The sequence below is a fragment of the Anarrhichthys ocellatus genome, unplaced genomic scaffold (genome assembly GCF_004355925.1).
Source record: "Anarrhichthys ocellatus isolate YVR2014 unplaced genomic scaffold, GSC_Weel_1.0 scaffold66, whole genome shotgun sequence".
Classification (NCBI taxonomy): domain Eukaryota; kingdom Metazoa; phylum Chordata; class Actinopteri; order Perciformes; family Anarhichadidae; genus Anarrhichthys; species Anarrhichthys ocellatus.
This window is the reverse complement of record NW_022280096.1, coordinates 27,523-43,383: the sequence shown is the minus strand read 5'-3', so window position 1 is coordinate 43,383 and position 15,861 is coordinate 27,523. Positions and strand designations below refer to the sequence as shown.

The window sequence follows — 15,861 nt, the reverse complement described above, 5'->3', positions numbered from 1 at the left end:
ACACACACACACACACACACACACACACACACACACACACACACACAGACACACACAGGGTAAGGACAGGGTCTCCTTGGAGCTGCTTTTTCACATGACGCCACTCTCCGTAAATCTGATTGAATTAGTTGGCCAATACAAACTACATGTGGCCCACAGCCTGGGGATATCAATCTCCACTACAGAATACTATTCTCTCTGAATAACGGCAGCCAGCTTGGCCTTTAATTGGAGTAAAACCAATTATCTTATCCTCATTCAATTAGAGTTTGGATAAGACAAGAATGGTAAAACAGGCCCATATAGCTCAAAACTAATGTGGGTCAAATGTGCACTTGGAGATACAGTATGGCATCAGTCCACGAGGAAGTGTTTTGGGGTGTTTCTGTGAATCTCCTCCATCTTTATGGAGTTTATGTATTTTGTATTGGGATTTGTGTAAGCTAGTTCACCTCCACTAGCCCACTTTATTTTAGCATGAATGTTTGCCTGGAGCTGAATGTCTGTGAACCTGTATGCAAGTGTGTCAATACAGGGCCTCTGCTAGCTATTTGGGGGTCCGAAGTGTAAGTACTTTGTGGTGCCCCAACCCTGGAAACAAGGGAAAAAACAGACACACACAAATATTTACCTAAAAGACAGCCTGAGTCAACCATGGATTTGTACCATAAATCATGTAAAGACGGTTGTTCTCAGAGTGTATATTGTATGATGGGGTGCCCGTGTGTTTAAAGGCCAGCATGTTGTGCATGTATATGTACTATATGTATGTGTGTCTGTATGTAGCATGCATACATCGGTATGCTTTGTCGTCTGCCTCAGGCTCCTGGTCTAGCATGGTGGGGAGCGGTGAGAGCATCCAGAAAGTCGGGCTGGTTCCCTGTGCCATCTCCTGGCTGTACAGCGCCATCGAGCGGCGGAGGGAGAAGACCTGGACCGATCTGATTGTATCAGTGTCAGCCATAGAGCTCTGCTGCGGAGAGGAGGACACCATGAGGGATCTGCTGGGGGAGGTCGTCCCCTCATTAGGGAGTGTCCAGGACAGCCCAAAAGCCCATATGAGACTCCAGGAGGACCCCGTCTATGGGATACAGGTAAAATAAATAAAGGGCTTTTATTTGGATAAAGCAGGCTTGTTAATTTAACTGCTGCTTCTGCTGTGTCTCTCCCGGTCTGTCTGTTGTTCCTGTTAAGAGCAAGCACACAAGGGTCAAAAAATTAGTTATTGTTCTTTGTATGATTATGTACAGTCTAATCAATCTTTGGAAACAGATAAAAGACGGTTCCAAATCTGGAAAACCAGAGAGCCAAGGCTGTATATTTTGTTGCTGACATGTGACAATTTTTTGGCTCTACTTCTCTGGCATTGTATCAAAGGTTCAATAATTCACAGACAAGTGTTATTTTACTAACTTTTGTTTATTGCTCATTCATTTCCCGAAGGAGGTGTGTTATCACAGATACTGCTCTAGATGTCTTGGTTGTTTGGTTTTAGACATTGCCCTCTAGATATGGTAGGATTAATGTTAATGTTCATTTAGATAGTCAATCTAGATAATGGTCTATACTGTATATGAGGAGATTGTACTGGTAGTCAGTGAAGTTTATTAGATTGCATACAAGATTACATCTGATTGCATTATGATTGTGCAGCTATCTTTGCCCTGGCATTTCTGCAAGCCAGGACCTCACTAGTGTAGCTGTGCATTTCTCTCTATTTGTTCATTGAATAGGAAAATGAAACGTATGAATGGAGCTGTCATTCCAAAATATTCTCAAATGACAGTTGTTTTTCATTGAAGGGGAGACACTACAGGCAAAAATATGTTTTTTCCTGCTCTGGTCAATTTTGAGATTTTGGTCTATATTGCTTCCATAACATGTTTTCTTTCAGACTAGTGGAAAAGAAAACATTCAAAATACACTTTTAGGTGTTTATTTTAGATTTCACCTTAATTCACCAAAAGTAAGCATTAGATAATGCATTATTACATACTTAAACATAACGTTTCAGAAAACTTGCAATGCAATCAATGTAAACCAATGCAAAAATAATTGTCCTTATGTAAGTAATAATGGTGATATCTATTAACTATTTTCTTACCCTATTCACCTGTAGTGTCTTCCAAATGGAGGACATTTTCCGATATAAATCTTTAAAGGCCGTTTCTCAAAATCAGTTTTTTCTCACTCTGAGCCGGAAGTGGCACTTACACACACCAAGCTTTCCAGTTTCCTTCTTTTCTATATTCCAAAGGATTTCTTTAGAGGGTTTTGTTCATATATTGTTCATTCTAATTTATAGAACATTTTATTCCTAAAAATATGTAGAAAATTTTATAATTTTCTTTATGGCTGTTGACAGTATTTTCTGATTAATGGAGTGATAAAAAAACGAATCCTGTAAAAACCTTTGACTCTAATATGTTTGTTTTGTTGTAATGTAATGTCTTATGCATATTTTATTTTATGTTTTTTGTAAAACTTTAATATTATATAGGTGGAGGCTTCAAATAAGCCCATTTGGCTTTCTGCCTCTTCCTATACTGTGATATTCATTTATCAATGTTATGTTTGTTTACCTTTAATTTTATTGTTTGAATTGTGCAAAATAAAATAAATTAAAAAAGTTTAAAAAAGAATGCCTTATTTGCATATTTAAACAAACGTATAATACAATAAATAATAGTTGTAATGTAAGTAATCAACTGGATACGTTTCATGGTGATATCTTTTCGTTAATAGATATTTATATTGGTGTCTCTCCTTAAGTATTATATGAAGAGATTCTACGTGAAATGTTATGACTATCGTGTCCCCTTCCTCCAGCTACGTAACCACAACCGGGTGAAGGCCCCCACTGCTGAGCGGGCTGCTTCCCTCCTGGACGCGGCCATTGCAGCACGTCGGCACAATGACTTCATTACATACCTGTCTCACAGCTCCATAATGTTCTTCACCCTCCACGTCCAACCCCCTCGTACAGAGAGCAGCACCATTGGCAAAGGTTGTAATGAATTATTCAATTACCAGGGTGGCCTTTCCCTGGTGAATTTGGTGTTTCCCCATGAATTATTTGCCACCGTTAACCCTAAATTCAGTGCTGATTTAATGCTGTTTCATATACAGTATATCTTTATATAATTCATGTGTTCTTTATTTGCATATTTGAAAACATGCTAAGCTTTTTGCATTTACACTCTTCTTTGTTCTCCGACTTCCATGCATAGGTTCACGTGGGCCCACAAAGTTGACCATGATAGATGTGTGTAGTGGTATAAGGGGTATGAGCAAGAATAAACCTCCATATTCTGAACTGGGCCCTATTGTCTTATCTCTACTAAGTGGACATAAAACCACCCCCATCAAGTAAGTACCTCCAAAATATGAAATAAACATGTATGGCATTCATTGGTGTAGAGTGAACTGTGGTAATATTTTGACACTGAGCTGAAGTTAATTCTTGCTGTTGGTTTAAAAAAAAAAAAAATAGTAAGATATTTGCCTGTAAACCCATTTCATAGTGGCATAAAACGAAGGGACTACACTAAATTGTCGGAAATTGATAGTCTGCTTGGAGATCAAAATAACTGATGCATCCTTTGATTAATGTCTGGACATTTGCACTGCCTCTGCATAGGGGCAGTAAGTTGACTCTACTTCTTCGAGAGGCCTTGGGTCATGTGAATTGCCATACCACAGTGATCGCTCAGGTGGATGACTCACTGGTACACCTTCAAGAGACCCTGTCCACCATCCAGCTGGCTTCTCGCATCCGCAGGACACAGAAGAGAACGAAGGTATTGTACATGTCCTGTAACGTCTATTTACTCATTCACCATCTCTTAATGGCATCACAGTATAGGTGCCCTCTTTGCAAAGGAAGAGAGAGTGATTGTTTCCAATAAACCCCAGTGATTTATTCGTTTTGGGTAGTCCAGTTCTAGAACTAACTCCACAATACATCTTTATCCAACAGCAGTCCACTTCATGTTCTCCTTCCGGGAGGAGTCTGACTAAAGAAAAGAGAGGGCCTCCGTCTTCGTCCCTGCGGGCGTTCCACTCCACCGATGAGGTAGACGTCGACATCCCTCGTTTCCGTTTGCGTGGTGAACTAGATGAGCGCTCCAGTAGCGACCAGTCCTGTGACACAGTCATCCAAATAGACACGGATGGCTTGGTCCACTCCAAAGGAACCTCAAGACTGGTGCAACCTCAATTTGTGCCTATCATACCCTCTTTGCATCCTAACAAGGCTGACATGGATGACCCAGAGTTTACCGCTCTGCTCCAAGAGCTTCTGAGAATTCCTCAACTGCAGGGAGAGAAGAAAAACGAAGAAACTGTTCAAGGGAATATTGAGGTGTTGAAAGCAGACATCAAGCAGCCAGGGAGGGACTGTCTTAAATGTGACACATTTGCTGAACTTCAAGAGCGCTTGGGTTGTATCGATGGAAGTGAGGCAACAATGGATGCGCTCAAGTCTTCCTCAAAAGGCCCTTCTGTTGACAACGTCACAGCCAAATCACAACCCCAGAAAGACACAGGGAAACAGGCAGACACCGAATCATCAGAGACACCACAGAAATTGTTGTTGAATCAGGGGTTTGGCTGCAGTCAGGCCTCTGTCGGAGAAAAGCAAACAGATGGTGCCTTCCCGGGTGACAGTTTTCAGAGAGAGGATTCAGGCCTGTATGACTGTGAGGAGTGCAGTGCAACCAGTTCCAGTGAAGAACTGCTAAATCAAACTCTCAGTCTTAACATGACCTGTCGCTCTGAGCTGCCCAAAAACGGAACTCTTAAGTCAGCTGATAAACTCTCTTCTCAGAACTTTAATGTGGAAGCTCAGGACATGGCCGTCACCAGTTCTGCACTTCTGCCAAAAGGTACACAGGAGAGTCCTGAAGCTGCTGATTGGTTCAAACCAAACAAAAGGACCTCACCAGTTGGCAAGAGCTCCCCCATATCTTCTTCCTCCTCCTGCTCCTCTTCACACTCCTTGGCTACCAGTGTTATACTCGGAGATGTCTTACGTAATCGCCCAACAGAGGACGTTAAGGAAATGAAGGCCACTATCACAGTTACCGTTCAACAGCCACTAGACCTGAAAGGTCAAGATGAACTTGTGTTCTCTATGGTGGAGGAGGTGACCATCAGTGGGGTATTGGAAAGAGGGAGGACAGGTGGAAACATTATTTGTATCAGAGACACTGCCCAATCACAGGTAAATGTTCAAGGCTCTACCAGCTCTCAACCAATCAGGATAATCAGCAATGTTAGCGAAGAAACTGTAGCCGCAGGATCCTCTAATACAAACAAAAGCTCTGTAGCTCAATCTGTAGCTACAGAGGCTAGCACTGACAAGCCCCAGTATCAATTCAGAAGGGAAAAGAGGTTCTTACCTTCATTTATAAATCATATGCTGATTGATTCAGATGTGGATTGTGAATTTGATGGTGTGAAAGAAAAAGAAAGTCCTTGTGATCCTTTTACAGAAGTCAAATCACAGTCTGACCTCCGAGGGAATAGTGTAAAATCTCCAGAAGATAGGAAGGCTCTTCAGAAGAGGAGTGGTGCTTTTACTTATGAGACACATGCCAAAAAGTCTGACAAAGTATGTGACGAATTGTTTAGCCAAAGTTCTTTTGACCCAATGGTCTTGGAAGATTCAGCTTTCTGCGATGAAACAGCAGAAAACAAAATGCGTGGCAAGAGACCGAGACAATCAGACAAGAGCCACCTTAGAGACAAGGAACATGTTTATTCCACCAACACGCCAAAGGGCTCCGAGGGGGGCGAAATCAGTTCCAGACGTGTTGGGAATGCCCCTAAGAGAATTGGTGTTTCACCTGGTTGCCAGGAAACCGCCACTGCTTCCTTTAAAACAGGTAGTTTGCCTAGAGGCTGGCAAAATGCCAACCACCAGGACAGCTACCATTGTGGTCACATGGCAGACAACCACAGAGACCCAAGGGGGGTGACATCATCCACCCCGTGTAGCCCAGGAGTAACTCTAGAGAGGAGGCAGGGCAGACAGCACTCCCCAGCAGACCATAGCCACTGTGTCTCCTCTCCTCCGAAATATGGAACAGAGTACAAACAGCGTGCTAGTAGTGCTCCTAGAAAGGGCGTTGAATCTTTGTTTGAGACCTCAAACCTAAGACTGAAACATGATCATATGATTGGGAGGCCAAAGTCACCCATTGAGGACAGCAGCCGGCTTTTCAGTGCCAAACTGGAACAGCTGGCTACCAGGACTAACTCCCTTGGGAGAACCCCTAGAGACTTCCCAAATCTGGATAGAGGCAGTAATAGCAATTCCATGAGCTCTAAGGGGAGCTCCAAGGGAAGTACTGAAGGGGCTTATAAAGGAAGTATCGAGGGAGTTTGTACCTTAGCAAGGGCTAGCAAGAGCACCAGGAAGAATCCTCGGACTGACCGTAGTCATCACTTCTTTCTTTCTGAAAAGCCTGTAACTCAATCTGCTAGGTATATCCATTCCAAGCTCTCTGCTGTGGGGAAACTTAAGATGGCCAGCCCCAAAGTCCGTCGACTGTCTGTCCCTAGCATCAAGAACCTCAGTCTTCCCCACAGAGGCCTGCAGCAGTCCATTAACCGCAGTGCCAGTCTTTCTCCAGACTGTAAAACTGTTAGCTTTGAGCGGACATCCTCCTTTCTCTCCTCTTCCCCTCCGCGGTCTTTTCACTCCATCAGTCGCACTCCGAGCCAGAGCTCGACATGCTCATCCACAAAATCTGCCATCCAAGGGTTTGTCAATGGCCGGATCTCAGACCTCCTTAAGGAAAGGGCTCCCAGCCCCACTTCAGGAGGACTGGACCAAATGACCACACTTCCCTCGCCATACAGCCGGGTGACTGCTCCTCGAATGCCTGATCACCTGAGTGGGCACGCTAGTGACACCACCAGTGTGTTGAGCGGAGATTTGCCACCAGCAATGGGGAAAACATCCCTGAATTTCTCGAACAGGAACAGTATGGTGAGCAGTGGATATGACAGCATGGTGAGGGACAGTGAAGCCACGGGAAGCACCATCTCAAACAGAGATTCTGTCAGCAACAGGAGCAGCTCTCTTCTCAGTGTGGCTCGTAGCAGTCGATCATCTCGGAGGAGAGGCAACACAGGTAAAACTTGTGTAACTGGCCTTTTATGAACTGATCTTGATGACTTCCTCTTCTGGAAAGATCAGAACCTCATCCAAGTGTCGAGTCTCAATATATGTTGTTGGTGTTGCATGTTAGATTTACAAGTGTAGTCTCAAAGAAGTCTAAAGCTAGCACACAAGTTCAGCCTGTCAACCGGCCATGACCATTTAAGACCGATTCATATATTTTTCTTTACTTAAAGCAACGAATTGTTTTTATTGATTTCAGTACAGTATGATTTTATACTGGTGATTTTAATGTATGCCATGTTTTTCTTGATATTTGTCAGTTGTTTATTATTGTTGTATTGTAAGGCAGTTAAGGAGAATTTTATGATCTGATGTTTTGAACCTGCAATATCCCAATGGAGTACTGGCACATTCACACCAATCCACTTAAATGCAATACTTTAATTGTCAGATTAAAATACAGAATCATGTCAAAAAAAGTGTAATTGAAAAAGTGTAATGGTATTTCTTATGGAAATTTTAATCCAGTTCAGTACTTTTTGCAGAAATATGCCATGTAATTTCTTCCCTAGACATAATCTACAATACAAAATTTCCAAACCGTTAACCACACAAATTTTATGAACAACACTGTAGTTCCACCATCATAGTTTGTAATCTGACCACGTAACATATTAATGTGACATAAATTGGAGATGACACACATCTGTAGAATGCAGTCATTAAAAGCCGAAATTATGTAGGAGGTCACATTATTAATACATGAACCCGGTGACGGCACTTACTAATGGCAGCTCAAGAGCAGAAAATGAAGAGCGTTTGGCTGGTACAGTGAATTATAAAGATGTGTGTGTGTGCATACTAACAATACTCGCTAATGGAATCATACATTGAGAAACGCTAGGTCGACACAGTGGAAACTGCTAATGGAGCAATAAAAACCGGAGACAAATCTTTTTCAGAATTTATGAATTTAAAGTCCTAAAACAAATTATACTGTTAATTGGAAGAAGTCTGTACTTAATTTCTCCTTAAGTGTCCCCTGACATATTTAACTCATCTCCATTCCGACAAAAGCTGTAGCCATATCATTAGTGTTAAAACATAGAGTTAAAACATATTCTTAAAGTTACTACAAGGAACTGGTACACCTGCTTATAAAACAGTCTCAATTTAATATTGATGCCTCACTATGACCTAAATTGGCAAAAGAGACCATCGGTGAGAAGATTGGCTATTTAGTTATTCTTAATGCTTGTCATAGCGTCTTATTCCCCACGAAATCAGACGAAACGACTTAGGTTCACCAGCTCAGACTCCAGCGGAGCCTCCGGCAGCAACCAGTCCACCGTGGACAGACCAATATCCGGCTTCTCTGCCACCTTTGACCTGCAGTCGGAGCTCCGGTGGGAGGTGGAGAGCTCAGCGCCTGGCAGCTCCTCCTCCGACAGAACTTCGCCTTGTTGCTCCGCCGGTCCTAGCTAGGAGCCAACACCATGCTGCTGGAGGCCACGGGAGAGCCGGAGCCAGCACTGACCCTGGACTCCTATGATTGGAAACACTACCTCTTTAGTCCACCAAAATGAACACAAAATGAAAGTTCCTCGAAGTAGCTTTAATGTCTTAGGATCCCAGTCACACAAAGCGTAAACTATCTTTTCCTGTACTGACAAACTGAGTCAATCCAGACCGAATTACAGAAACCATGTCTCCTGTCTTGACTTTTATGAATAATATGGTAGCCCTGGCAAGCTGTGTTTGGCCTCAGGCAAACTGTATTCTCTGTTCCCCATTAGAGCACATGGCCTAGGCCCTAGGCATTGAAAGCCACTTAGGGACAACAGCCTTCATTTATCAGGTGTGATGCTTTTAGAGCAGAATGTCAGTTGACAATATTAACGTAGCAGCTCAGTAATACTCTGATTTCCAGCATTAGCCACCTTGTAGATCTATGAGCACCACAAGCAGGCTTATTCACTTATAAAATGATGACCTGAGAACAAAACAACATCATTTTACTCTGTGCTGCTGAATTTAAATAAATGCCATGTATACTGTACATCTATTGCTATAACTTTAAATCCTGGGCCAAGTCTTTAAATTGAGCAAACAGTGCCTTTTCTCCGTGCCAGCACCGGAAATTGATCATGACAAATATTAACAACATAAAAAATCAACTGAAATGCCACCCTACCTTAAATATAGTTTGATTGGGTATTTTTATAGTGAAGAATATCTCAACAGTTTCACTGTGTATATGCAGTAGTACGTTTCAGAAACGGAAGAAGAGAAAGAAAACAAGTCAAATCAAGATACAGCGTCTCACTCTACTCTGCCTCGCCCTGCTGTAGGTACTCACCAGCGCCGCCTTTCCCATGATGCCCCCCTGTCCCTGAGACGCTCGGCCAGTGGTCTGCAGTCTGGCTGGGTGGATCGGGGAATCCCCGAGGCCTACGAGATCAAGGTGTATGAGATCGACAATGTGCAGAGGATGCAGAAAAGAGCAGGTGCTGGCAAACAGGTGCTGTGTTTATTTTGATTTTTAGGAGGTTAAAGGGCATTATGTAAAATATGACCTTTATCAACCTCTTTTTGAAACCAATGGAAATAGCAACATTGGTCGAACATATCTCCACACAGCCTTTTTTAAAGTCTCTAAAGCAAAGCCCCCTTTCTTGTTATTGGCATCAGGTTTGAAAAACAGCCCTCTGCATTTTGCCATGAAAGTCTTCTGACAGCTGGTTCCGAGGTTATCAAATCTCTTATCAAACGCTTGTCTCTTCGCCCCCTGGATTAGCTATTGAAGCTAATTTATAGGGATCAACCACAGGGGCAACTTGCAAGCTAACCAAACCAGTTCATGAACATAATGGTTAGGCACCTGCAGTATGTAGCTTGAGAAAAACAAGGTGTAAATGTTATATAGTTCATATTTTCTGCTGCTCATCTCCATTTTAGGGTTCTAGCTACAGGTTGAGAACATAAAATTAGACTACCACTAAACACACAAACAGTCATTCCTTTTTTGTTATTCTATAGCAGAGCTTTTTTACTTATATTATCTTTTATCTTAATGTCAGTAAACTAACTAAAGCAGCCATTTTAAAGACATATACGTTTGATAAATCACAACATCGTTTCATGCATGTGTTATTGAAAATATATACACATGTTAAACACTTTAAACTTACATTTTGGCAAAGTTAACTGGCTATCTCATTTTTTTCACTTCCTCGTGTCAGTTAAACAAACAGAATGTAAGCTAACCTTTCATATTAGATTCAATGTTATAAGTAGGCTACAAATATCAAAAAGATGTGGCCAAATGTGTACTGCAGATATACATGTTAAATAGAAGTCTACCAAAGAAATTCTACCAATATTTTGGAAATCCTAATAAAATAACCTACAACCCACGTGTGGGTCCCGACCCATTCTTTGGGAATGACTTATCTGTATATTTAGTTACCTCGAGACGTTATTGTTGTAAATGGGAGATCAAAATGTGAACTAAAAATATTACTTTACTATTAGAAGTGTAGCAGGTTCTGTGTATTCCACAGCCTGTAAGTAGAAAGTCATGCAGTGCTTTGCTTTAACAATCCCATATGGGCAGCTACCATGTCTCATGTGTGAGGTATAGAGGTAGAGGCAGCATGTTGCTGAAAAACAGCATGCTCTGTGAACTCACCCTGGGTGAGTAAAGGTTTCATAAAAGATTCTTTGCCTTTGGAGTTGAAATGGGCATGAAGACCAAATGTGAAACATGTGCTGACGTAATGTCCCGTTGACAAGAGAGGTCTGCCCTCATGAGACTACACTCCCCGCCTCCACCCGTCTCAGGGACGGCAACTTTGATGCAATTTTAATGACCACATGGGGGAAATTGGGTCAATGCTGCAGCAAAGAACAAAGAAGGACACTGGATGTAAAATACATAGATTCTAAAATAAATATAACTTATTTTTGTTCATTGGACATCATTGACAAAAAAACAACAAGTTGTAAATATAATAGTAATGTGTAGTCCTGCTGCACCCCATGCCTTATAAACTGCCTCTTACTAATAGGGTTAGAGAGTAATTCTGTTCAGGAGCCTCACTCCCCAGAGGTGTCCTCCCAACCCTAACATGGTGTTTATGAGTGTGTGGAGCGAGAAAGAGAGAGCGAGAGGGGAGGTGCTGTTTTTCATTCAACTGCTAAAGCACCGTGTGTGTGTGTGTGTGTGTGTGTGTGTGTGTGTGTAGTGTGTATGACTCATGTTGTGGGGACATAAATCTGTTTCGACATTGAGGGGCCTCACCTTACTTTTGAGACAAAATGCATGTCCCCAAACCGTAAATCATTTTCTCTTAGGGTGAGGGCTTGGTTTAAGGTTTGAGTAAGGTTAGGTTTAGGTTAAAGTTATGTTATGGTAAGGTAAAGGTAAAGGTTAAGGTTAAGGTTAAAGTTAAGGTTAAGGTTAAGGTTAAGGTAAAGGTAAAGGTAAGGGTAAGGCAAGTAGCGGTTATTAGGCTTAGGTTCAAACGTAGCGTTTTAATCAAATGCTAGGAGGCACACGGGGACCGTACATTTAAAATAATCTTGAAACTTCCTCATTAATACAATTGTGGATGGTTAAAAAGGTGTTGCAGCCATTCCACCACATTATTATTTACATTTTTTAAGAACAGTAGTAGTACGTTTTTAAAATACAAGCTTTTCATCAATGATTATGTGCTGTATCAACCTTAATAAAAGTAGTGAAATGTGTGTGTGTTTTCAGGGGCCTGCATGCTTCAGTGCCAAGCTGAAGTTTTTGGAGCACCGTCAGCAGAGGATCTCAGAGGTCCGAGCCAGATACAACAACCTGAGGAGAGAGCTAGAGCGGGCCAAGCTACACCTCATGCTGGAGCCCGCCAAGTGGAACCAAGAGTGTCAGTCTGTTTTTTCTTCTTTTGAGGAAAAAAGCATGTATAATAATATTTGTTTCTTTTACATTTTTAAAATAAATCAATGTGAAGTTGTTTTAACATATTAGAACAATTTTAAGATATGTGGTAAGTGGAGTCACAAAAGCTTAGATCAGGAAGAGAATGAAAGAAATCTCCAGTGATCAATTAGGGTGCCAATTAATGATTATTACTGATGATTTATTTGAACAATTAATTAATGAATTTTGGTAAGGGTCCATGGTAGCGTCTCATTCTAAGGTAACAGAAACACAACAATTGTTGTTTTTAGGTGATTATACGCTACAAAAATCATTGTAATATGATATTCTATTCCTGCCAATAGATCCCAATAAATGCTAAGCATCGTTTAAGCTCTACCTTCAGTCAATGAGCAAATAATAAGCGTGTAGTATGACAACATTTCAACAGGGGGCAGCATCTTGCCATTACTGCAACAATATCCACAATCCTCATTACCATCATCACTTTGAACTTTACCACTGATTGTAATTTCCTATAAAGCACATTATATGTTATTGTACTCAAAGAGTGCGGCGCTTTAACCTTATCGTAAATATTGTCTAAATACAATAACCCCATACAGTAAGGTAGACATGTCCCTATCAATATCCAGTGTCTACTGAATTATCCAATAATTTTGGTCATAAAGGCTGCTCTAATACAGCCACAAATTAGTGAAAGATAAACCAAAAGGTGAAATACTCAACTACGACAGAGTATTAGGGCCACTGTTAGAAAATAATAATCAGAGATTTAATGGATGAAGTCATAATATTATAATAGGCTATAATCAGACCTGTAGCTCTGTGTTGCTGTCTCTGCCTCCCCCCCCCCCATGAGAGACTTTTGCAGTCCTAAACAGGGTTCAGAAGGGGATTCCACAATCACAGCACAGCAATAACATATAATGCACAGCAGACTAAAGGTTACTGTAGACATTTTAATTGTTCTTATTAAAATTCCGACTTTATTCTCGTAATATTACAATATTTTATCAAAATATTACAAATTCATTCTCGACGTCTCAGAGAACCGGATATGTGGGATTTGTTTAGAACATGAGCAGAAATCCTGCTGGAACACATATGAGCTATTAATGAGCTATTAAAGAGGTATTAAAGTGTAGGGGTTTATATATGGATTTAAATGATGTATGGTGCCATGTGTACATTTAAAGAGGTTGAAGAATAAATCATGAATACATGTGGGTTGACTCAGCAGAGATAACAAAGAGTGACAGAATACATATTTGACTTACTCCATCATATTCCATCATATTGTTTTATTTTGACTTGTCACCTGAATTCAGTATTTTACTTTACATAAATAAAAACTTTTCCACCATAGATTGGTGCATAAAAAAACGTTTGCCGCTCAAAACTCCCTGTCCTTAATAACTTAAGTGTCAAACCTCACTGTCGTCCTCCAGTCGACCTGTGGCAGACCTTCGAGGTGGACTCCCTGGAGCATCTGGAGGCCCTCGAAGTGGTGACGGCCCGGCTGGAGGACAGGCTCAACCTCTGCAAGGCCGGCGTCATGATGGTCACCTGCTTTGATGCCGGCACCAGGAGACGGCAGAAGAAGAAGCGGCAGCAGAAAGGCGCGAGAGCAGAGAGCCTCGAAGGGAAGCTGAGATGAATTATGGCGTGGACTGGTTCGATGATCTTCTTTCTCTCAGACTCAGAATGTTTGGGATGACAAATTCAAAATGTGCCACATGCACACTTGACGTTCTCATCTACCATGTTACCTCTGGTCCCTTTGAATGAACCAGGTGCTACACACTGTCTGTCCTCACAGGGAGGTTAATGGTCAGAGCCAATGGCAGAGCTTCATTCTTACACCTACAAAGGGCTCAAATGTGCTATGCAACCGTTCTATCTGACACATTTTGGAATCTCAAAAATATCATGACCTTAAAATAAACTCTTGTTCTGTTATCCGTCATTAAGCGCACTACAGACGTGTTTCTCCTTTAAATACCTTTATTTATTTAAGCATTGTACAGTATTTTAAAAGCAACCAGTTCAGCTCAGTGCAGCAGTCAATGCTAACAAGACCTTTCAGTGTAACTACAGGGAAAATATTGCTCTTCTGGCAAAGAATCTGCTGAGTAATCAGATCACAAAACAATCTGACTCTGCATTATCGGTTCTCTGGAGAGGCCTCCGGGCTTCTTAAGGGGTAAATATTTGATAGTACACTTGATGTTGGATAGAACTACTATAGATACTTAACATTTGTGCAGGGTTACTCACTGAGCGGTTTTGTCTGATTTCACTTGTTTGAAGCAACTCGTGGAAGATTTGGTGCAAAGCCTCTTTTTAACATGCATCTTTAGCTCGCAGACAAATATTGGAGCACCTTGCATTACTTATTAAACATGATTTTTGTTTTTGTTTCTCATATTTAAAAAGAAGAAGTTATAAAGCACTCTCAGACTAATGGACTGACTAGTCTGTCTTAAAGTTGCTCCTTGTTCATCTTTGATGAAGAGGTTTGGCCATCCATTATTCTTAAATGAGTGTTCAAAAAAGGGAATATGCCATTTTGTGTGTAGCTGAATACAACTGCGAACATGAATTTGTTCATTTTAAATCTTTTTGAAACTTGTGTGTAAAAGGATGCTGGGTTGAGGTGATTCTTTAGGAAACAGAGCAGTTTCTGTCTGGATGAGCGAAGGACTGAGGGACCAGCTTTAAGTAAGTTGAAGTTACTGCCAACCGAAACACCACCGTGCATAATTTAGCGTCTTCAGCAGTTGAGCGGCGAGTGATCAATAAACTGGAACACATTAGTAAATGTTTAGGGCATAATGAAAAAATGTAATGGAGGAGTAATTAAATTAGAGGAATAACGTCATCGTGTCTGAAAAGCCCCGTGGAGTCTCTGAGCCAGTGAGAGGATGGACGGATGCACATAATCAATAAGCTGTGCTGGGTTTCCTTCCTGGATCGATGCATTCTAATGTACAGGGAAGACGCACACACACACACTCACACACACTGGACATCTGTTTTGTGCATGTTGTACGTCACTGTTAATAAATGACCACATCTCTCCGTTATGTTCTGTTTGTAGACAAACGGCGTCCTTTGATTTGCAAGAATTAAAATCATGAAGCTGTTCATGCTTCCATCACATGTTTTTTTTTGTTTCATTTGTTTGTCTCTGTGTGAGTGTGTGGGCAAAGAGAGAGAGAGAGAGAGAGAGAGAAAATTGTCCTGTTATTTTGTGATGCAACACAACATCAACAAGGCTGACGTGTCAAGCCGTCTGCAGCGAGTGAAAAGGTAATGAGAGCTGAGTGGAGCCCTGCAGCCCAATTATGAAGCCAGACTCATTACAACACACACACACACACACACACACACACACACACACACACACACACACTCAGACAAAGATGCTTCCTTAACCTCTCTTTCAGCTCCACTTCATCATTGTTTAACCTAATTTATTTCAAACTCACACTCGCCCTTCTTCTGAATAAGCCTGCAGAACATCCATTGGCCTTTTTCAAACTGAATGTATTCTAAATATGAAAAACAAATTAATATATATTCGTCGCTTCGGGAAACACAAATTGAGCTTGACTCAGCCAGTTCAAACAGCTGAACATCTAATTGCGGATGAAGTTTGGGCAAGTTGCATCGTCTTATGCATTTCTACAATTGAAGAGGAAATGTTAGTAAAAATAAGGACCACTTCTGCCTCTGATAAAAAAAGATCCAACTGAAAACTCAGCCCAGTGTTACCAGCTCTTTCCCAGTG

General features: G+C 41.3%; 1 protein-coding gene across 6 annotated transcripts in view; it reads left to right on the top strand.

Annotated features, from left to right (window-relative positions):
* Positions 1-15,414, top strand: part of kif26bb (kinesin family member 26Bb) — a 29,643-nt gene extending 14,229 nt beyond the window's left edge. For 4 of the 6 annotated variants that reach the window (XM_031872785.1, XM_031872784.1, XM_031872780.1 and 1 more), the window contains exons 8-15: positions 823-1,094; positions 2,830-3,007; positions 3,231-3,369; positions 3,641-3,800; positions 3,980-7,142; positions 9,484-9,653; positions 11,898-12,048; positions 13,517-15,414. In XM_031872785.1, the coding sequence (XP_031728645.1) occupies positions 823-1,094; positions 2,830-3,007; positions 3,231-3,369; positions 3,641-3,800; positions 3,980-7,142; positions 9,484-9,653; positions 11,898-12,048; positions 13,517-13,725 (4,442 nt within the window). In that variant the 3' untranslated portion in view covers positions 13,726-15,414. The remainder of the gene's footprint in view (positions 1-822; positions 1,095-2,829; positions 3,008-3,230; positions 3,370-3,640; positions 3,801-3,979; positions 7,143-9,483; positions 9,654-11,897; positions 12,049-13,516) is intronic. The other 2 variants (XM_031872783.1, XM_031872782.1) reach the window with 1 other exon arrangement.
* Positions 15,415-15,861: the final 447 nt, after the last annotated feature.